We start from the raw sequence: 23,003 nt of genomic DNA, 5'->3' as shown, positions 1-23,003 counted from the left end.
TCCATAAAATTTAAGATAAATTTATCTGAAATGAGGGAAGAAATAAATTTATCTAGATAATCCCAAATAAGAAATCACAATTTTTTTTTCAAAGGTTATAAAATAAATTTAACAAATATAATAAAAAATATTTTTATTTAAAATACTTTCATATTTTACTTTTTTTAATCTATATTTAGTCTATCCCGCTCCACGGTTTCCTTCCTTGTATCAGTAGCTGACGCATACCATTGTTTTGAACCCCAAATTGGCCATGCCCAACCTGTCCGGTTAGTTATATCATTACTTTTTGTTTCTAATTCTTTTTCTTCGAATGTCATTTTTGCCAGGTAGCTGCGAGCTAAACAAGAATACACAGATGAAAGTAGAAAGATTTAGAACATAGTTATCCATTTGTTATGTCATATAATCACTGGGGCATTCGTTATACGTCCACTGGAAATATCAGTCACGTCGAGTTAACAAATGGACGCTCAAATCATGACAATGTCTTGGAAGCGGGGAGAAGATCCAGCCACGGAATCAGTTTTCCATGTACCAAGTCTGGTCTGTCATCATGAGGGCAATGTCCTACGCCTTCCAGAACAAACAGACTTACATTTGGTAGTTGAGCTGGCAAGGACGAGAAGTATCTACCTACAGGACCATCCAAAGGGGTGAAAGGGTCTTGATCACCCCATAAAACTAGTACAGGTAAGGTGATCCTTGGCATCAACTGCACAGGATTCGGCCCTGGTGGCCCCGTCACAATGGAAACAAAAGCGTCAAGAGCTCCTTGATCATGTGTTGGTTGCTTAATGATCTGCAATTTCTTTTAACCATTAATAGTAAATACATAAACTATCAGGAAAAAAATCGCATTTACATGATCTGAAGCAATAAGTTGCACTGTTGCAGTCATACAACACAAATGGAAATGATTACTAATAATACTCTTATAAACCTAATACTGAAAACCTTGATTGAGACAAAACCTCAAACTAAACTGCATTAGTCTTTACTGCGGAATTATGCTTTCTTAATTAGAAAGTGGAAGGACAATTGGGTGTGCCTCTAAGAGACTTAAGACGTAGTTGGTATCTTCAGATATTGCTAGGACTATATGAGAACACCTTGGGTAGCTTGGGGCAGTCTGGAAACATGGGGCGTGCCAGGGGCAGTTTGGTCCTGTCAGTTTCAAAGATTCTCTCCAAGATTTCACATTTGTATGAGGTTATTCTTTGTTTATCATCTATTTTAAAAAAAAAAAAAAATCCGGAGCACGGTTTTATTTGGATAGGCGGCTTGTAGCCTAATGTGATTAGGCTTCTCGGATTTCATAGATTTTGAGGAGAGGTTATGGATTCATCTAGAAAAGAATGGTTGCTTCATTTGTGCCAACCCTAGGAATTCTCCTTCCATGCCTAGATTAGATAGATTTTTGAATTGTCATATTAGGAAGAGTATTTCCCTGATGTTAGCCCTTCCTGTCTTTCTAGATTTGGTTACTTAGACCAATTTCCATATTTTATGCTTCACACTTGTAGCCCTAGGCCAGAAAAAATCCATATCACTTTGTGTCCCTCAAGCTGGAGCATCCGTATCACATGGCAGTTGCTTAGAATAAATATATCTCACTCAACTCAAGTCTCTCAAAGTCTCACGTCCCTATCCACAAGCAACTAGCAAGTTTCAAACTAATGGTAAGGACACTCAATTTAGTTCAAGTAACCATGCTTGGCAGTCAAGGAAGAAAATAGAAAAAAAATATATATTAACAATTGGCACAGAACGAGTAGATTCTGGAAGTAAATAAACAAGATGAAAGAATAGAGAGAAGGTGTTAGTGATGGGTAATAAAACAAAAATTTGAGATTAAGTAAAGACCTTTGAGACTGGAAGCAAAAGATTTTTGAAGCAAAATTTTGGAAGGTAAGATGGTACTGTACTTGATTTTCCGATACAACTAAACTCAGCTGCTATTTCGATTATGCTATTCTGATTATGCAACAAGCCAACAACAAAGTTGCTATTCTGAAATTGCAACAAGAAGGTTGCTATTCTAGCATCGATGCAAATCTGTGTAAATACTGAGTAATCATGGGGGCAATGTGATCTGCATTGTTTTACTAAACTATTATGTGACTCCCCTGTACAATGACTTGGTACTTCTGTATCAATATGCATATTTATATATCATCTTACTAAGTTTATATAAAAAAACTCACTCCATCTGTTTGTTAGACTTTTCAGGTAAAACACAGTCCATTGCAATGTAAAGAAATTTTCATGAGGGGCTTGAATATGAAAATATAATAAAATTCCGTTAGATGATGAATCAAATGGCATATTATCACCATGTGTTTTGTCATGATTTAGGCTCGTTAAGTTGGGGTTGAGGTGTATATATATGTTAGCGGGTTCATAAGATTTCCTCTTCACTTTGTAAAGTATCCATTTGCTTCATCTCCATGTGTAAGAGTCTAGTTTTGCCTTGAGTTTTCTTTAACACAAACATGTATATGCTAAATAAACTTTTATTTTTTGCTTTAGTTATACTTCACATAGGATTCCACAATGAATTGGTTATATCCTATTGTAAAGTTTCATTTTGGCTTTGTTAGGACAGATTTGTTGAAAAAAAAATATAAGACTATTAATCCCTATTTTTCGATCAAATATTCATAGGTTCCTCCTTGTTTGTGCCCATGTATGAATATATCCATAAATGAAAACTTATGTTTCAAAAACCATCTTTGATTTGGCTGCAAACGACATGGAGAGTAAAATTTGAGTAAAATAAAATATCAGGCTTTACTTTTTAAACCAAATGAAGAAATTAAAGGTCCATTCAGTTGTAGAAAATATTTTTTCATTTTCAACTCCAATTTACAACTAAACATACTTTAACATTTTATGTTTCAAAAAGAAATAGAATTCATTTTTTAAAAAATTTAGAGAACATCTTTTTTGATGTTTTCCAATTCATGGCATAGAGTTGAAAACATAGAAAATTGAGTTTTTTATTTTCTAATTGGAGATTCAACCATTTAATAGAAAATTAGAGTTGAAAAATTAAAAATGTTTTCTATAACTGAGAAGGCCCTAAGATTTTGGTGTTTGATTAGTTTACTTCTAGTTGTTTACTGTTATTGCTAGTCTATCCTGGCCTTTCAAAAATAAGATGAGCAAATAGAAAAGTCTTGGTTGCATCCTTGTTTATTGGCCATTTCTTCTTTATTTCCACAAATTTTCTTTGTTTTGGAGTTGAGCACAATTTTTGCATATGCAACCATTGGTAGTATAATATAACCAAGTTCACTGAACAAGTCAAGAATAATATTGATAACTTCCACTCTTCTTTCTTGACATATCCAAGAAAGAACACTCATTCTTGTAAAAAAAAAATGTGTATATATATAAGTATATATTTATATTTTTCACATATAGCCCATTTTCATGCAGTCAAGTAAATACTTCTAGGATATTTTGACAATTGTCTCTCTATATATCTATTACAATGTCACCTTTAGAACAGACTTCCTATTTGTATATCTAAGTGTGAAAGGATTAAACATAATATTATTAAAACATAAGTGTTGTGTTTCCATATTGTACTTGTTGGTTTCACCGTGTCAACTAAGTGATAGAACACAACTATATCAATTATCTTCATTCACCACCATCTTATGAAACTTCTCCATATGAAGATGGTGTTGAAATTTTATTTCATCATTACTTCGTCAGGGGATATTATCCACTGTCGGTCCCAAACCCGGATAAAAGAGGAGGGTTGGGTTAGGTAGCCGACAGCTAGCATAAAACCTAGTCGGATCCTAATATGAATTCTAGACAAACTATCTGTTGGGATGTAATCCACATAGAAGTCTAAAATTCATGTAGCCAACTCCACATAGTGGGATAACAGTTGGATATGTTGTTGTTATGTTGTTTAATTGAAGTCCCAAGATGAAAAATAATCATGTATATGACTGTGTATATATGTGTAATTCATGCACAACCATAATTGCGCGCGCACTTTCCAACTGTTCTTTTTAGTTTCTTGTATGTTAACATACTTCAAAGTCTCTAAAATGGAATATGTTTGGGATGCTTATATGGTTGGGAAAATTTGGAATCATCAGAGGACACATTGTTGAAACTTGGGATGTAGAGGGGGTGTAATAGTAATGTCAATACAAAGAATTCTTATTGCTTGCTAGGGTTTTTTTTCTCTTTTAAGGCATCTTCAGATTGTTTCAGAAATATTTCTTCTTCAGTTTAAAACCACTGGTAATGCCAACGGTTTTAACTTGGAGGAGAACTGCTAATACCACTACAAGTTCTCAACTTGGCCTGCCCACACTAGCATTTTTGCAACTCTGGCAGGTGAGGTGGCTTGTAGGATACTAGTTTGGTAAATTTTGAACTGGATATTATTTTAATTAAAAAAACTCTAGGTTTAATCCTCTCTAAAATCCTAGATTAGGATTTAGGAGCAATATGAACATGATCATAAATGAGTACCAATGGCCATGTGCTCCCATTAGATGTATCCATTTCAATAATAGTCAAGTAATTCAAGTTCCTAACTAGTCTTAGATATATTGATTTGAATCATCAGAATAGAGCAAGTTGACTTGGTACAAGTTTGGTGTTCGGATACACTGCAATAAGCTAGATCCTAATAGCCCAGTGTCACATAAAAAACCAAATATATACCTCTGCTAAAATAAAGCAACATGAAGATATCTAGAAATTTGAATGTTCTAAATCCTTGGTATGGATACTAAGGATCAATTAAATTTATAGGCATCCATAGTGTAAGAGGCTTCTTGCTTTGCAAGGGTCATTTTTGTACAAAACCTTACCCTTGCTTCAAAAAGAAGTCGAATTCACAACTTGAACCCATGACTTTCCAGTTACAAAGGAGCAATCTTAAGATCTAAAAACACATGTATGCCTAATATGTAAGTGTTCATCTCGTTTTTTGAACCTAGTGTTAACTATTATGAGCTCATATGTCATGGCAAAATCCAAATTATAACTTTACCCTCATTATTTCTTTCTTCAAATTCATAACCTCCATGTACATCTCAATACCCATTCCCTTTTCCTTCTCTACCCACACAACCATTTAAGCCACCTCCTATGATGATATTCTCTCCTCTAAGTATTTCTTGTATCAACCCCTCTATGTATCTTTTTGAATTTCTTTGTTTATCTCCTCTCCTAGCCCAACTTGCGGTGCATATGCACTAATACATTCATAGTTTTTTTTTTTTCTCTCCTAGATCAATTTTAGTTGTAATAATCCTATCTCCTATCCTTTACACATCTACTACCCTGTACTTCAAAGACTTATCCATAATAGTGCCCACTCATTCTTTGCCTAAATATTCCTTTAGTACCAAAGTTTATATCCAGATTTTGTCAACATTTTAGCTCTCTCTATCATATTCGCTTTTTAGAGGCACATAATATTAATCTTTCTCCTAATCATCACTTCCACTACTTCCATATATAGATTTTCTGCGCAAAGTCCCAATTTTCCATAATCTAATCTTTAATCTATGATCTTTGACTAACTTCTTAGCATGCATTTGTCCATGAAAATGTGGGAACCCTAGTAGACTTTACATTCAAGCACCAATCTAGCGACTCTACCTCATTTTTCACCACAAGCAAGAGTGCAATGGTGTAGCTATGAAACCAAAAGCCAATGATTTGTCATTTATCTAGAATTCATGTTGCTTGATCCAACGAGCATTACGTTGGCTATCTTAAGTCTCATTTGGTGGTGTGAGGGTTTTGATCTGTTTGGGTTGTTTTTGTTGTTCACGGTTCTCTCTTAAATTAATTAATAAATTCATATCTTCTTTCAAAAAAAAAAAAAAAAAAGCTACCTAATATAACCCTTCTCTTTTATTCAGGGTTAGGACTGACTGTATATAGGAATTCATAGGCAGAGTTCCTTTGAGGAATAGAAATGGGAAAATAAAAGAGCATTCATTTGAACCCACATGGCACATGAACAAGATGTGTTGCTCTTTCAGCTTATGCTTCTACTTATATATTTAAATATCTATACATAAGCTATGATATGATAAATAAACTAGTACGAAGAGTAGTAGACACTAAAATGGGGGGTGAACCCTATGCAAAACAAAGGCAAAAGCACACATATACAATAATGACTCTCAACCCCCGAAAAGCTCTCAAATCCTTACATGCCAAATATATCGCATGAAGCATGAAGGAATAAGGCTCAAAACTCAAGCATACTTCCTATACAAACAAGCCTACCGCCATTAATCCAAAAATTTGACCACCAAAGCTGGCATGACACACTGCACTCAAAAGAAGATTTTCTTTCATATGGGCGCATTATTTATAAAAAGCCTCTTCATGAATTAAATGCCAAATAGCATTCACTCGATGAGTACAACTTGCCGTTATTTCATTTGTGCAGAACCTTCACTTTGAAAGTGTATTTCTTCTCATTTTCAGTTCTTTATGCCCATTAATCGGTGTAACTAGTTGACTCTCCTGCCTTGGCTATGGATAGTCAGCCCATAGTCAATTGTCCCTTCCTCACACAGCTAATCTTTCAAGTGACAGCTGACCATGACCTTCTACTATCCCAGCTACTAGTTAACCTTCCTTCGATTCAGTTTTTCAGCAGTCACAAGAGTAGTCAACTATCATGCATTCAATTGATTTCTAATCGACTGGTCTTTCCATGCCTGCCTACATACATTTAATTTTAGTCTCCAACTGAGCTTAATCATAAAAATATAACATAAACCAACTTTATATGCTCCTCTAATGCATAGCAAGCTGCCATAAAAATGATTTCATGGATCATGCCAACATTAATTAACCATAAACAACTTCTTCAAGCTTTTCTTGAATTCCTACAAAACCTCCTCAACTTCCCTCTTTTTATTCTCCTCTCAGCACTTTCTCACTCTTAACTCCTTGTGCTATGAAATGAATGGGAATGATAAGTCTCGGATCTGAGACTTATACAATTAGGGAATGAATTTGGATTGGAGGGAGAAAGGATGTTTGAATGATAGGAGGGAGAATTTAGAGGGAAATAAGGAAGAGAAATTTGGAGGGAAAGATTTATGTTGTATTTCCTTTCATAAAATCCCATCCTCGGTATTACATCCCTTTTATAGGCCTTGCATGGCTTCTAACTGCCATTCACAAGTGGAGATAACTGTAACTAATTGGTACATCTATGGGTTATTACAATAAGAGGCTAATTACAGCTTGCTCCTTCCGAAAACTAATTACATTTTGGCCCTTGTCAACCCCTTAGGGTCGTAACATTTCCCCTCCCCTTGAGATCTTTCTTGTCCCCAAGAAAGGACAGTAGCTGGGCTGCTCGAGGGTGTGCTTCAGTAGATCGGGTAGGTACTCCCAGGTTGCATTATCTGGGTGCAAGTGGCTCCATTGGACCAGCACTTCCGTTAGTAGGATAGTATCCTTGTAGGTGATCCGTCGGTCTACAATAGCTTGGGGTTCTACAATAACCTCCATGTCTTCATCCATTGGCGGAAGTTGGGAGCTGGTTGTTGCCCTTGGTTCTATTGCTTTCTTCAGTAGCGATACATGGAACACCGGGTGGGTGACTGTCCCTTTCGGAAGTTTCAACTTATAAGCTACTTTGCCCACTTTAGCAAGCACAGTGAATGGCCTGAAGTACTTGGGACTCAATTTAGAGGCAGGGGTTGAGGAGAAGGAGTGTTGGAGGAACCTCTTGACTTTCAAATAAACCTTATCACTCACATTGAAGTCCTGGTCACTTCTCCTTCTGTCTGCCACTTGCTTCATCCGATTTTGAGCAGTGGTTAGTTTCTTCTTTAATAGCTAAGTTACCATCTGCCTTTGCTACAGATATTCGCCCACGGTCGGCACTACTGTGGGAGCATTCATTAGAGCGGGCAGGGTAGGAGCTGGGTATCCAAATAGTGCCTCAAAGGGGGACTTTTTGATGGCATTGTGGTAGCTGGAATTGTACCACCATTGTGCCATGGAAAGCCATCTACCCCAACTCTTAGGCTTAGCAAAACAGATACAACATAGGTAGGACTTCAAACATTGGTTCACCCTCTCCGTTTGTCCGTCCATCTTCAGATGATATGCTGTGGACATATGCAATCCTACGCCCAGGTGCTTAAACAGTTCCTGCCAAAAATGGCTTGTAAAAATTTTGTCCCTATTGGACATTATTGATTTTGGAATCCCATGAATCTTCACCACCGAATCAAGGAATTGCCTGGCCACTTCTTGGGCCGTGAAGGGGTGGGTGAGGCTGACGAAATAAGCAAATTTGGTCAGCTTATCCACAATTACTAGAATGGTGTCCTTACCTTCAGATCGGGGAAGTCCTTCAACGAAGTCCATAGACACCCCTTCAAAACCCGTTCTGGAATGGCTAGTGGTTGGAGGAGTCCCGGTAAGGCTACATGCTCATGTTTGCATCTTTGGCAAGTAGGACAAGATAACACAAACTCCATTACTTCTTTCTTGAGTCCTGTCCAAAAGAACATACGTTTGACCCTGTGGTAGGTAGCCCGAATGCCTGAATGCCCCCTTCGGGAGAGTCATGCAAGGATTGCAGAATCCGTCTTCTTAGTCTCGGGTCTTCCCCAACTACTATTCTGCCTCGGTAACGGATCAATCCTTGTGCCATTGTATATCCTCTGCTTTCATTAGGATTTACGGCCAACTGTTCTTGTAGTTCCTTCAAATGTGTGGTGTGCTCATAGCTTTCTGTGACCTCTTTTACCCAATCAGGAATAACGGCGGTGATGGCACTGCAATTGGCCTTTTCTTCCCGTCCGGACAATGCGTCGGCCACTTTATTTTCCCTCCCTTGTCTGTGTTGGATTACATAATCCAATCCCAACAATTTAGAGACCCCTTTCCTTTGGAGCTGAGTGTGTAGCCTTTGTTGCATTAAGTGTCTCAAACTGTCATGATTGGTCTTGATGATGAAAGGGGGCCTCCCTTTAGATAGTGCCTCCATTTGTCAACTGCTACCAATACAACTATTAGCTCCTTATCATATACACTTAGCCCTGAATGCCTTGTGGCTAGCGCTTGGCTAAGGTATGCTAATGGCCTGCCTTCCTGCATGAGCACTGCTCCCACCCCTATGTCACTGATGTCCGTCTCTAGCACAAACGGCTTTGAGAAATCAGGAAGAGCCAATATGGGAACCTTTGTCATTGCCTCCTTCAGGGTTGTAAGGGCCATATTTGCCTTGGGATTCCACTGAAACTTATCTTTCTTTAGCAGTTTTGTCATAGGCTTATTGATTATTCCATAGTGAGGCACAAATCGTCGGTAGTAGCCTATGAGTCCCAGAAATCCCCTCAGTTCTTTAACATTTGTAGGCTGCGGCCATTTTTTCATAGCAGTGATCTTCTTTGGATCAGTACTTACTCATTTTTCTGATATCACATGTCCCAGATATTCCACCTCCTTTTGAGCAAACAAGCATTTTGATTTCTTAACATACAATTGATTGTGTTTAAGGATTTGAAATGCTGTTCGTAGGTGGGAAAGATGGAGTTCCAGGCTATGGCTATATATTAGTATATCATCACAGAATACTAATATGAATTTTCTGAGGTAAGGAGCAAATAATTGGTTCATTAAGGCTTGAAAGGTAGCTGGAGCATTAGTGAGGTCAAAAGGCATAACAAGAAATTCATAGAGGCCTTGGTGAGTTCGAAATGCGGTTTTATGGGTGTTAGAAGGCTTCATTCTGATCTGGTGGTATCTAGATCGTAAATCTAGCTTAGAAAAAATAGTTGCCCCATGTAATTCATCCATCAAATCTTCTATGATAGGAATAGGGAATTTATTTTTGATGGTTAGGGAGTTGAGTTGGCGGTAGTCTATACAAAATCACTAGGTGCCATCTTTTTTTTTAACAGGTAGAACCAGTGATGCATAGGGACTTTGGCTGGGTTGTATAATTGAGGAAGAAAGCATTTGTTTGACTTGTTTTTCTATTTCAGACTTCTGTATGGGAGGGTAACGATAGGGTTGTATGTTAACGGGTTCTGAATTTGGCTTCAAGGGAATGGCATGGTCTAAGGTTCGGGTAGGAGGAAGGGAAGTGGGTTCAGTAAACAAATCCTTAAATTCAATCAAAAGTTCATTGATTACATCGAAGGAGTTTACCTCTTCTGAAGTGGTTCGACTTCCTCTTTCTGTTCCTTACTACCTCTTAGTTCCGTGTAGCTAGTCTCCACCATTTCCACAGCATGAATGGAGAATAGCTGTGAGATGTGGTCCTTCCCTTTTGCGAGCAATTTTTGCAACTTTTTCCCTGTGATGATTCTGCATTCTCCTAACTCTAGACTTCCCACCAGTGTTAGCTTCTTACCCTCCACCTTTACTGTCACTTCCAGCTTATTGAAATCAAATGTAAGGGGCCTGACGGTCCTCATCCAATCCACCCATAGGACGATATCATAGCCTCCTAAATCGAGCACTCTTAGGTCCATCGAAAACTCCTGCCCTTGCATGATCCACTGGAATCCCGCGCATTTGTAGTGGCTGAACTGAACATTCGGTTACCATTGGCCAGCGTAATAGACAACGGTGTGGTGGCCATTAGTTCACACTGAAGATCAGTGGCAGTGGCTTCACTCAGGAAGCTATGTGTGCTGCCACTGTCTATGAGAACCATCAACTTCCTCCTTCCAGCTTCTCCTTTGACTTTTATTATTTTCCCCTTGGGTTCTCCTTTTAATGCATGAAGGATATCTCTCCCCCTTCATCTTCTATCTCTGTTGTTTTCACCAACTCCAGGTCGTCCTCCTTGATCTCTCCTTCTTCCTCTTCCTTGCCTTCCATTTTCAATAGTTGTCGTTTACACTGATGGCCTATTCCATACTTCTCACCACATTTGTAACATAGCCCGAGCTGCCTTCTCTGTTCCATTGTGATACTTCTTGCACCATTGTAATTTGCCTTAGGGAGCCCTGGGGTTACCCCCACATTCAATCCCTTCGAATTTATTCCCATCCCCAGCGATGGGGAAGGGTTTGTATTACCTCTAAGCTACGTTTTTCCCCTCTCGAATATGGCTTCTAGTGTTGCTTCTTGGAGCCTGGCCTTTTCTGCAGCCTGCCTCACTGTCGTAGGCAGCATCATCTTCACCATCGATCGCAATTCTCCTCTGAGGCCACTCACAAAGTTTGAGACAAAGTACTGTTTCGTTAAACATGGTTGTGCGTTCCACATGAGTGCTCTTAGTTCCTCGAACTTATCCAGATAGTCGTTCACCGTGCTCGTTTGTTTTAACATCTTGAACTCCTCGATCACGTCGGACATGTTCTTCTCCCCAAATCTGACACAAAGTTCCTCTGCGAACTCATTCCATCCCGCTTCCACCTCTCTCACCTTAGTCCACCCTTGATACCATGAGTTAGCAGTATCATTGAGATACGCCGTTGCCATGGTGATCCTCTGTCCTTCGGCCACATTATATAATTGGAAGAACCTCTAACATCGACGGATCCACCACTTCGGGTTGGATCTGTCAAACAACGGAATCTCTAAACGAGGCTTTGGAGTGAAAGAATTCGGACCTCTTACCGGTGCTCCAGTGTCTGCCTTTGACGGCTCGCTTGTCTCCATCAGTTCGTCAAGTCATGGAAGTATTCCGTGGCCGGAATGGCTGGTTTCAACTATCGATCGTGGGGAAAATTCAGGTGGCAACCTGAATTGTGGGAGGGCAGAGAGCATATTGAATATGCTGTGAATTCTCTGGCCATACTGATCAATGGTTTCCCGATGCTTCTCCAATTCCCTTTGCATCATCTCCCTGGCAGCAACTTGATCTTCCCGACCTTGCGCAATCGCCTCATGAGTTTGATTCATCCCAAACTCTAGAGCCTCCAAGCGCGTCTCCAGTTGCTTCATACGTGTGCCTTTCGCCATTAAATTTGCTTCAAGTACTATCCGCTTCAATCGCCAAGGATGTTTGGCTCTAATACCAAATGATAAGTCTCGGATCTAAGACTTATACAATTAGGGAATGAATTTGGATTGGAGGGAGAAAGGATGTTTGAATGATAGGAGGGAGAATTTAGAGGGAAAGATTTATGTTCTATTTCCTTTCATAAAATCCCATCCTCGGTATTACATCCCTTTTATAGGCCTTGCATGGCTTCTAACTGCCATGCGCAAGTGGAGATAGCTGTAACTAATTGGTACAACTATGGGTTATTACAATAAGAGGCTAATTACAACTTGCTCCTTCCGAAAACTAATTACATTTAGGCCCTTGTCAACCCCTTAGGGTCGTAACAGGGAAATGGCCTATTTATGGGCAAATTCTAAGGTGTTGAAGCAACTAAATGTGCTTCATAGCCTTTGCTTGGTTGCATTCTCCATAGGGTGTGCTGTGTGCATATGATCCAGAAAGATTGAGAAACTAAGCCAAACTGAACATTTCCATTTGGTCCACTTCAAGTTTTGTTACCATTCGGTTTGGTTTGATTCTTACTTTTCAAAAAACCAAGGACCTTGTATCGATTTTGGTTAGTAGTGCTAAACGATCGAATGGGACCAAAAAACCGAACCATAACCCCACTTCAGAATTGGAATCTTGATTCCAATTTTGGGATCTTAACAGCTTGTTTAGAATCCTCAAAAACTTCAGAATTGGAGTTCCAATTCCACAATTTTAATGAATTATTGTGTTTGGAATTAAAAAATGTAGGGATTGGAATTCCATTTACGCTTAAACTCTGGAGCTAGAATTCTATTTATAATATATATATGATTTTCTCATCTTCCTAGGTTTTCTTACATCCTCATCCTCATTCTTTTTCTTCATGTTTGTAATGTTAATTTTCTTACCTTATCTTAGAAATTGTGAAAAAAATACTTGATGAAATCATATTTTTAACATTATTTAAGTTAACATTTTATTAATTATTATATTTTCAATGATAAAATGTCATGGTTATATATATGATGGCTGTGTAATCTTATTTTTGACATTTAATATCTTAATTAAATTTTTCTACAATACAAGAATATGTAATTCAATGTTATTTATTTTATCGAGAACATGTAGACTTAATATTAATTGTTTAATGTTATCCATTAACTTTTTTTTTATTGAGTTGATAAGGGTAATATGGTCAAACCATTTATTTAATTTTATTCTCATCTTGTTCTAAACTCAAGAATTGGAATTCAATTCTAATTTTTAAGGATTTGCACTAAACGAAATAATTAGAATTCCAATTCTGTCGGAATCATTAAAACTATGGAATTTGAATTCCCATTATATTGAAATTGGTTCCAAACAGGCTTTAAATGTTATTTTCGACCTATTGTACAAAAAACAACTAAAAACACCTATTTGCTGTTAATATTTAACCATCAGGAAACTGTTTTGTTGAATTTCTTTTATATATTTTATGTATTTTTATACATTTTTGGTTCTGTTTTGCAGAATAGAAACTGAAAAATATAAATAGAGAAAGTTCATGTGCTGTGAATAACAAAGAGAGATTCCTTTGGAAATGTGAATGTTCAGCAAGAGATTTAAACAAGTAACAATGGTGGTATCAAGAGTGCACAGAAATTTGTAGTAAGCTGGCCATTGTTGATGATAAATTAAGATGGAAAGACTGATGCAGTTGCAATGGTTTGAGTCTGCAGTTAAATTTTTTAAAAAAAAATCAATATGTTTAATTGTTTATAGTTGTTTTATATTTTTAAAAAATTATAAAAGTATCAGTTGATTTGTGCTTGCGAGGAGATTACCAAATAGAACATGCCCTCCCATTGATGAATGACTGGAAGTTTGGAACAGCCCAAGCTTTGGTTTCTTCAGAATTAAGGAGGAATAGAGAAATTAATATTTAGAGCATGGTTCTGTCATGACCCAAGGAGCATTAAAGGGGTAATGTAGTAATAGGCTTATTAGGAGATATTTTAGCAATTAGGAGACAAATATGCCTATATAAGGCTGCTGTAAATGGATGAGATTCTTATGTTGAATGATAATAGAAATTCCAATTTCTCTCCCAAGATTTCTTTCCAATCTCTCTCTCTCGTTTGTCTACCATTCTCCCTCAATTTTCTCTAATTTCTCCCCCATTCTTCTTCAACTTCCCTTCTATACATTTTGTTCTTGACCTTCATTGTATCGGATCCTTCCGATTTCGATTCTAGTCCTAGGCTAAACTCTAGGACCACGACAAATGGTATCATAGCCAACGATTCTCGGCTATGATTCATCAAATCCTATTAATATTCAACGATCAGAGTTTGGCGAATTCCAGTGGTTCTGGAGTGATTGGATAGTGATGGGGCTGTAGCTGTCCCTGGCTTGGGTTCCGATTCAATTAGAAGGCTACTGAAATTAATTTCAGTGATTAAAACTAGAGTACGGAGGTGGTTGATCCATTGCGTTAGGCGGTTCTGAACGGCAATTCAGTTGCAAATCAAAGACACTCATGTTCGAGTTTTGAAGACGGAGACGGCCATTGAATCTCAGAATTGATTCCGACACACAAGGACGTTAGTGTCAACTCGAATTTGAAGGAGAAGTAGGAGGAGTGACTGTCAGGACAGTGCTGGTAGCAACAACAGAAAGTCTGAGGGGTTAGTTCAAGGTGTTTGGATAAAAGAAGAATTAAAGGAGTACTCTGATTCATTTGGAAAGGAGGTTGTTGATGAGGATGATCCAGATGATAATATCGAAAGTCCAAGACAAGAGATGCTTGAGGCATTCAATCAGTTGTCAGGAATGACAAGAGACACAAAGGAATCTCTAGAATTGGAGAGGGATTTAGTTGTAGTGATTGAGGAGTTAAAAGAAGAAATAATACCTCAGGAAGCACCTACTGAAAGGCTGGAAGAGGAAAGTGGGGAAGATACGTATGGGGTGTACGACAATGATCAGGAAACAGCTCTAGGAAAGGAGTTTCCTGCTGTTGCAATTGTTCAAATTATGGTTGGTGAGCTGCAATATCAGGGCTAGGTTTGGTTGGCAAGGAAGATTGAGTCCCTTACTATAACTAGAAATGGCATGATTGAACATGCATCCCCTGTGGAAACATCTTCTAACGTTGTGAAGATGTGTGGATTGGATAAGGAATTTTAGGGACATCTGATAACTGGTGGGAAGCTAAGAGAGATAACTGAAGAAGTCAAAAGTTTGATAGTAAGGAATGGAACTACAGCTGCTCTAGTGGTTCTTGCTCCAACGGGAAAATTCATGTTTATGTCTACTGTATTGACAGAGGAACCAACTGCTAGAATTGGGGTTGTGGCAGCACCTAGTTCTGAAGCTCACAAGCAAGCCTTGTCTAAGTTTCTAAGGCAAGTCAACAATTTCCCATTGTTGCATTTCCAGGATGTTGGTAATTTTGCAATAGAACATGGTAGTGGGTTGGATGGAAATGCAATAACTGCAGCTAGCGATACTTGCTTAACTTACTTGTATGGGACGGGGATGAACTATCTAAGGAAGCCATGGATACAATTAACTCTTCCTTTAGACTCCAAGTTCCAACTACTAACCATATCAGGCTAGGCGTGGTTGATCATGTTTTTCAATGGAAGACCGAAATTGATTGGACAGTTATAGGAGGAGGTGGTTGTATGGGGCTTGCATTTGATAAAGTTTCTCCTATGGAAGTGGGACAACTTAGGCTTGGAGTTGATCTTCAACACTTCAGAACGAGGAAGAAGAAGAGGCCTAGAAAGAGAAAGAAATAAAGATAGATCAGATAGCAAAGGCAGGAATTGGATGAAGCAATGGCTACTTGCTATAAGTTCTTGAGGACAAGAACTCTCTCAAGAGGGAGGAATTGTCATGACCCAAGGAGCATTAAAGGGATAATGTAGTAATAGGCTTATTAGGAGATATTTTAGCAATTAGTTAGGAGCACATGGCTGCATGTGCAAGGCTGTTAGGAGACAAGTATGCCTATATAAGGCTGCTATGAATGGATGGGATTCTTACGTTGAATGATAATAGAAATTCCAATTTCTCTCCCAAGATTTCTCTCTAATCTCTCTCTCTTGTTCGTCTGCCATTCTCCCTCAATTCTCTCTAATTTCTCCCCCATTCTTCTTCAACTTCCCTTCTATACATTCTGTTCTTGACCTTCACTGCATTGGAAGTCTGCCATTCTCCCTCAATTCTCTCTAATTTCTCCCCCATTCTTCTTCAACTTCCCTTCTATACATTCTGTTCTTGACCTTCACTGCATTGGAAGTCTGCCATTCTCCCTCAATTCTCTCTAATTTCTCCCTCATTCTTCTTCAACTTCCCTTCTATACATTCTGTTCTTGACCTTCACTGTATCGGATCCTTCCGATTTCCATTCCAATCCTAGGCTAAACCCTAGGACCATGACAGGTTCCTAATTACCATTTCAATTTTTTTAATTTTGGTAAAAGGAAAAAGATTATTTACAGGAAAAAAGAAAAAGAGAAAAGGCTATGTTTTTCAAGAACCAGAACTGAAAAAAAATCAAACCAAGCAGTTCGGTTCTATTTTTTTGAAAAACCAAACCACGCACACCCCTATAATTACCCTTATGCAACACTCAGAAAAAAAAAAAAAAAAAATCCTTATGCAATACTCAGTTACCTGCTCCAACAAAAGCTGCTGCCACATGTCATTCTTGTGGTGGCAATTTTTTGTGTGATATAACATTACCTATTTCAGCAACCATAAAAAAAAAAATCCTTATGCAATACTCAGTTACCTGCTCCAACAAAAGCTGCTGCCACGTGTCATTCTTGTGGTGGCAATTTTTTGTGTGATATAACATTACCTATTTCAGCAACCATAGGACACCTCATCACTATTCTAGAAGCCGTTTCCTTATTCCAGATTGCTGGAGAAAGCTAGAAGTTCCTTAACCTCCACCCTCTCAATTACTTTTGATCACTTTGATTGGCCTCTAATCCCAACTTTTACAAATTTCAACCAAAATTAATAATTCTATGTCATTAGAACTATCTCATTAAGCTTAATAACATACCCAAAAATGCAATTAATTGTCTCTTCATTTAGTCTCCCAAATTTGACTTTTAAGTCAGCTGCTTACTTGAGTTTTAACATTCTTGCTTCCATAAGTCAATTAAAAAATACATCAATTCTCCCTACAATGGGTAGGCTCTCAACTTTCCGTTCACCCTTATTCTTCCTTTAAGCCTCAAACAGGATGCAGGGTGTTAAGAAATATTAATTATAAAGGGAAGTACCCTGGTCAAAACTAACTTATAGCAAAGCATTTGCATCATCCTCCTTTGGCGACATCTCACCCCAGTACGTTAACTGTGATTTTTAAATTAAGGTGCAGTACTACAATCGGATTGACCAGATAGACCATGGTGAGTCATTACATGTTCAGAAGTTAGTCTGTATGCACTTAAGTTGTCTAGAGATCAATGCAAATCCTTCAGGCTATGGTAGATGTAAAAACCCTTATATCATTGACATACAAAAGCAAGCATTGACAGGAAAATTATAGTACCTGTACCAGATCTTCATCCACAGACTCCTTATTTCCATAAACAGAGAGTAAGATGTTCCTCAAATTATCTCTGCATCCATGAAATGTGAATTTTCACATTCAGCCTTCTAACATCCCAAATCAAAATAAACACCTAAGAGAGAAAGTACCGCTGTGTCACACGTTCAAAGATGAATGAAGCAATCCTCCTTTGATTCAATAAGAAGTCAAAAAACCAAAGGAGTGGTAACAACAGCCTGATCCTCCAATCATCAACAATTGCCTTATTGTTCATGCCACCAGCACAATTTAAAAGAACAAGCCCTCGAACCAAGGACTGAGTAGGTTCTGATTGGAGAAAACAAGCAAACAAACGGAACATCAGTGTCAAAATGTTTCCAAACTTACTGGTCCATTCCAATATCTCACAAATAAGGAAATATTTATTCGTTCAGTTAGAACAGGAGAACATACCTGAAGCAGCAATAACACAAGCAAGACTTCCGACAGAATTCCCTATCAGTACAGTTGGCCTTTGAACAATTTCATTCAAGAAATCCAATATTAACTGCCCACATTGAATTACTGATGTGAGACTAACTCCAAATGCTAAGAGTCCAATGACATTCAAAAACCACGAATTTAAAGTTCTCTCAAAGATGTACCTGAGCCCATGATTCTGTGCTATATGGAAAATCTGCTGGTTTATCAGAAGCACCAAAACCAAGAAGGTCAATTACATAAACAGTGTGATTTTGAGCCAGTGTCAAAATATTCCTGGAGAGACCTTAAATATCACTTAAAAGTTAAAGCAGTATAAGTTAAAGCAATACTTAGAAACATATAGTCATCATCTCCACTCACTTGATGAGTAAAGAATGACAATCTTTCTCCAGTAACAGGTAACTAGCTTGCATGGAAATAGAAATGGGAAATGGATATGATACGGAACAGAAATGGAAAAATGGCATTCTCCAAAAAAATAAGAAACGGAAACGCGGGAAAAGAACGTAAATAAAGAAAAAGATAGGAGCCTTTTGTAAATATAATTTTTAATATAAAAGTTTAAAAAAAATAATTATTCAATCAAACATAAACATAAATTCCATAATCCATTCAAACAAATATAAACAAACATAAACACAAGTTCTATTACTCATGAATCATGATTTAATAATTAAAAACAAACAATAAATCCAAAGAAAGAAGATAATTAAACACAATAAAATTTATGAAAGTTCTTCCACTTCATCATCACTCTCTCTCTACACACACATATATATACATACATATATTCACAGAATCACAACTATATATGTACATATATTCACAGTCACAACTATATACATACATTCACAATATATATATATATAAATATATTTATACATTCATAATACATTCACAGTCCACCCAGAAAAGAGTTAGGAATAAGAATATATAAATACATACAAATGAGAAGATGGATGGTCACTGGCCACTGGTTGCCAGTTGAAGAGCTCGGAGTTGCAATCGTGGGTCAAAGACGGATGGAACGACAGAGCGGCAGAACCACTATGAGATTGAGAAGATGAAAGGACGACGGTGGTGGACGGAATAGCAAAACCAGGACAAGATCAAGAAGACAGAAGGACGATGGCAACGGACAAAACGATGAAATGGCGTACGAGATCGAGAAGATGGAAGGATGACAGTGGCAGACAGGTAGGAGATAATCACATACATCACAAACTATGACCATTAGAACTTTCATATAAAAAAAATGCGATTATCTGTACCCAGGGGCAGGATAAAGAATTTATTGCTTGCAAACCAATAGGTCCAGATATAAGTCAGAATCCAACATTCAAGTGAGGATTTACCATTGTTTTGATACATTAGTAGTTCAACATAAGTTATCGCAAACTAGAATACACAGAATATTGGAAACACAAACAGTAGCCTCTCATGAAAGAAGTACTGGTAGTATAGGACCATACATCATTTCCATCAACATTGTTTCTCAATCACGATAGCTATCTTGTTGGACGATTCAGCTGACTCCACAGTGACATCCATTTGGTACTCTGACTTCAACTGGAGTGCATAACATACACAGGCAAAAGGGAAAGGGAGGGCACTAAAAAGAGACAATCAGACAGACCAGTAATTCACATTTCTTTGAAATGGCTCTCCTTGCTAAAGCAACCCCAAGTCTCAGTACATTGGCCAAAGTAGCCTAACCCCACGAAAGTTTGGCTTCGATGGTTGATTTCAGATGGAGCATGTGTTGGTATGGCCAGATGAATAGCTGGACAAGTGTGCATGCTGGGTGCAGCTGTCTCATGGGGAGGTGAGGAATTGAGGCAGCACTAGGCTGCCTTCCTCTTAACACCTCACGCTTCTGGGGCAAGGGCTTAACCTCCCCCCAATAATGCTACTAATAGGAGATTAACCTAATTAAGCAAAATTAGAATACAAATTCCAACTCCTTTTCCGCCTCCAAACAAAACATGATCTAACCAACACCAAGCAATTTAATTAACACAGAAAATTCAACTTGGGAAAAATTATACAAAGATTATCACATAGTGTAGCCAACTTACAGAAGTAAAAAAAAAAAAAAAAAAAATTACACTCATTGTCTTCAGTTTAATCTCAAGCTCATCCTAACGCTTCAATAATTTAGAAGAAAATCTGTCATGGCAATTCTTACTTCCAATTCAGAACAAAAAAAAAAAATCAAGTATTGATTAGAAAGAATGAAAAAGGTAAGACCAACGGAACATGCTAAAAAAGCTAAGCAGGGAAGAGAATATTAAATTAGGAAGCTAAATGGGTTGCGCTGTAGCAAGAGTTAATTAAAATGAAATTTACGGAAACATAAACCGAATTACCAGACCAACTAGGACACTGGACGTGAAGCAAGCATTTATGAGTTCCTAGACGAAGCAAAATCACTAGTACCTGCGCCAATGAGCAACAGAAGCACCAAACCCGTGAACAAGGAGGAGAGGCGGCCGAATATTAGAATCTGAATTTGAAGGATTGTTCGCGTCTTCGACCCCTCTACCATGATGAACTAAGTAATTAATGTCGTGGCCCCTCCATTGCCATTTATTGCACCTTTCTTCTATCTCTCTAACTTCCAAAGACAACTCCAAGCTACTGTGGTTGCCAGTGCTCCTCTGAGTATCTCTGCCAATGCTCGGTACGGCAGAATCGGAGAAGAAAGTTGCGTAAGCGGTCACGGATGAGGCTTCATCATCATTATTCGTGACATTCATTTCAGAGATAATGGAAATTACGGGATTCTTCCGCTTGCGGAAACAATGACCAGCAGCAATACCGTTCAGTGGATGACGATTGTAATTTAAGAAACTACCTGTGAATCCGTGAGGCTCGCCGATCGGCAGAGGCCCAAGACCTCGTACCATTGACGGCAGTGAAGGAGACAAGATGCCGGCTTTATGGTTAACTGATTGATTAGCATACCTAGCAGCAGATGTGGCAGATGGTAATGACGAGAATGTGGTACTGGTTGCTCCCATAATGGCGCCCGCTGCCTACTTCCAGCGAGGAAGGGAATAACGGGAAGCCCTCTCATACTTTCTTTCTTTGGGATTGGGATTCAACGAGCGTAGATAATACACGTATTACGGAATTTTTTTTTAAATTTTACCAACATAGCATTATGTTAAAAAATAATTTTTAATATAGCACCCAATTAAAATACGAAAAATGCTAAATAATTTTAGACATATTTTGTACACTTCACTCCATTTTAAGCTTAGCCCTATCACATTTTACATTTCCTTAAAGAGCTTGTTTCACTTAAAAGTTCGATAATGTTTTTAAGTTACAATAGCTTATGGTAATAATATAATATTAAAAGTGTTTGAATAAGATGAATTTTAAACTGTTAGTTACATAATTATATGTTTAATAAACAAAAAAAAAATTATAAGTTGTGAAAAGCTAGAAAGTAATGAATAAAAAACATACCACTTATTTTTACAAATAAATCCATTCAAAAAATGACTTTTTGGGTAAAGGATTTTACTAATTGTACCTTGTAATGAAGTATTTCATATATTATCAAAAGTAGTTATAAAATAAATTTGATTTTTTATTAATACATTTAATTTAAATATATGATTAATTAATAAAATTATATATCTTGAGCTAGATATAAATATATGCCTATTGACCCTTCTCTACCTAGATCTTGAGCTTTTGTCTGGACTTTGCCTGAGCTGTTCCCTAAAATAAATAAACTTAATGTTGTAATTAAAAAATAACAATTTAGCATCGTTTATGAAAAATAGGTAAAAAGTCATTCTCCGAAGACTACAAGATCCACTTGAATAAGAGGACCTCAGCTTAAAGTTACACATTTTAGTACCCTAGTACAACGAGAGGCTACTACTAGGGAGCATTTGCCAGCTATTTCCCCAGAGCCCATGACTTCCTAGAGGAGACAGAGAAGCGAGGTGGCCAATGAATGGTGCCTGCTAGAGCAAGATTGGTCCATTGAACAAAATTCTCCTGCACCTACTCCTCTACACGCTAAACTTCTGGACACCCTTGGTAGCCTTCTGGGTAACAAGGACATCCCCCAGATAGATCCCCGAACTAGTCCAACCAAGCAACACTGAAGGCGGCCAAGTGCAAGCCAATATTCCCATAACCTTTGGGGCTAAGAAGTCCTCTATCGTATCCCTCAAGGAATTCCAGATGTCGGAGCAAAGATATGAAGATTTAAGGAAAAACGATGAGGAAAAATCCAAAACCTTGAAGCACCTATTTGAGTTGTTGTGCAGGCTCCTTTCTACTCCTAGGGAAACTCAAGCCCCAAAGACGTTTGTCTCAAGAGGAATCTGCATTAGCACTTCTAGACAAACTTCAATGCCCCCGCAACAACACTCATCTCAGTCTCCAGTGGCCCCTCCTAAATCATAGCAACCTACCTCCTACTGCGAGGTTTTGTACTCAGAAAGGCGTAGGAACACTAGTAAAGCCATTACAGAGGATGAAATTGTAGGAAGCACCACTTTTAGTAGGGATGCGCATAGACTTGCATGGGATTCCAAACCCGAGGCCTTCCTAGCTTCTTGAGGCTGGGAAATCAAGAAGCTAATTTAGGAAGTTTTTGAGAAAAAAGACGACGGGGGCATTATCCGATGACAGGCAACCGCAGAGGATTTTTTTCTCTAAAGATGTGTTCAGTCATGCCCTTTAGCCCAAGTTCAAGCTCTCGCACCTACCTGAATATAGTGGGAGATGGGATCCCATCATCCATGCCCAATGATTCGAATCCCTGTACAAATGAAGTAACGCCACATGCGTAGTTTTCCTGTAATCTTTTTAGAGTATGCTCACGCTTGGTTCAGTGAGTTGCCATCTAGCTACATCACATTCTATGAACAGTTGCAAGTAGAGTTTGTTGTGGCTTTCACAGGTAACGCCTCAAGAAAGAACGACCCTATATACTTCATTAGCATCCGACAAGGTCCC

The 23,003-nt window shown here is 38.0% G+C and overlaps 1 protein-coding gene across 2 annotated transcripts; it reads right to left on the bottom strand.

The window, feature by feature from the left end:
- Positions 1-367: 367 nt before the first annotated feature.
- Positions 368-21,087, bottom strand: LOC127806716 (uncharacterized). Of its 2 annotated transcripts, none has more exons than XM_052344178.1 (6): positions 20,454-21,087; positions 18,176-18,287; positions 17,985-18,078; positions 17,681-17,858; positions 17,532-17,601; positions 368-811 (listed from the first exon to the last, which is right to left on the bottom strand). In XM_052344178.1, exons 1-6 carry the CDS (start codon positions 21,035-21,037, stop codon positions 479-481), a joined length of 1,371 nt encoding a protein of 456 aa, XP_052200138.1. In that variant the 5' UTR covers positions 21,038-21,087; the 3' UTR covers positions 368-478. The 2 variants fall into 2 exon arrangements, with proteins under 2 accessions (XP_052200138.1, XP_052200140.1); XM_052344180.1 differs by having other exon boundaries at positions 368-802.
- Positions 21,088-23,003: the final 1,916 nt, after the last annotated feature.

The sequence above is a fragment of the Diospyros lotus genome, chromosome 7 (genome assembly GCF_014633365.1).
Source record: "Diospyros lotus cultivar Yz01 chromosome 7, ASM1463336v1, whole genome shotgun sequence".
In the NCBI taxonomy this organism is placed as follows: Eukaryota; Viridiplantae; Streptophyta; class Magnoliopsida; order Ericales; family Ebenaceae; genus Diospyros; species Diospyros lotus.
This window is presented reverse-complemented; position numbering and strand designations above follow the sequence as displayed.

Coding starts and splice junctions, on each gene's coding strand:
- LOC127806716 (XM_052344178.1), bottom strand. CDS start 21,037: ATGGGAGCAACCAGTACCACATTCTCGTCATTACCATCTGCCACATCT. Junction 17,859..17,984: donor TTGTGTTATTGCTGCTTCAG/GTATGTTCTCCT, acceptor TTCTCCAATCAG/AACCTACTCAGTCCTTGGTT. Junction 812..17,531: donor TGGATGAAGATCTGGTACAG/GTACTATAATTT, acceptor AATGGTTAAAAG/AAATTGCAGATCATTAAGCA.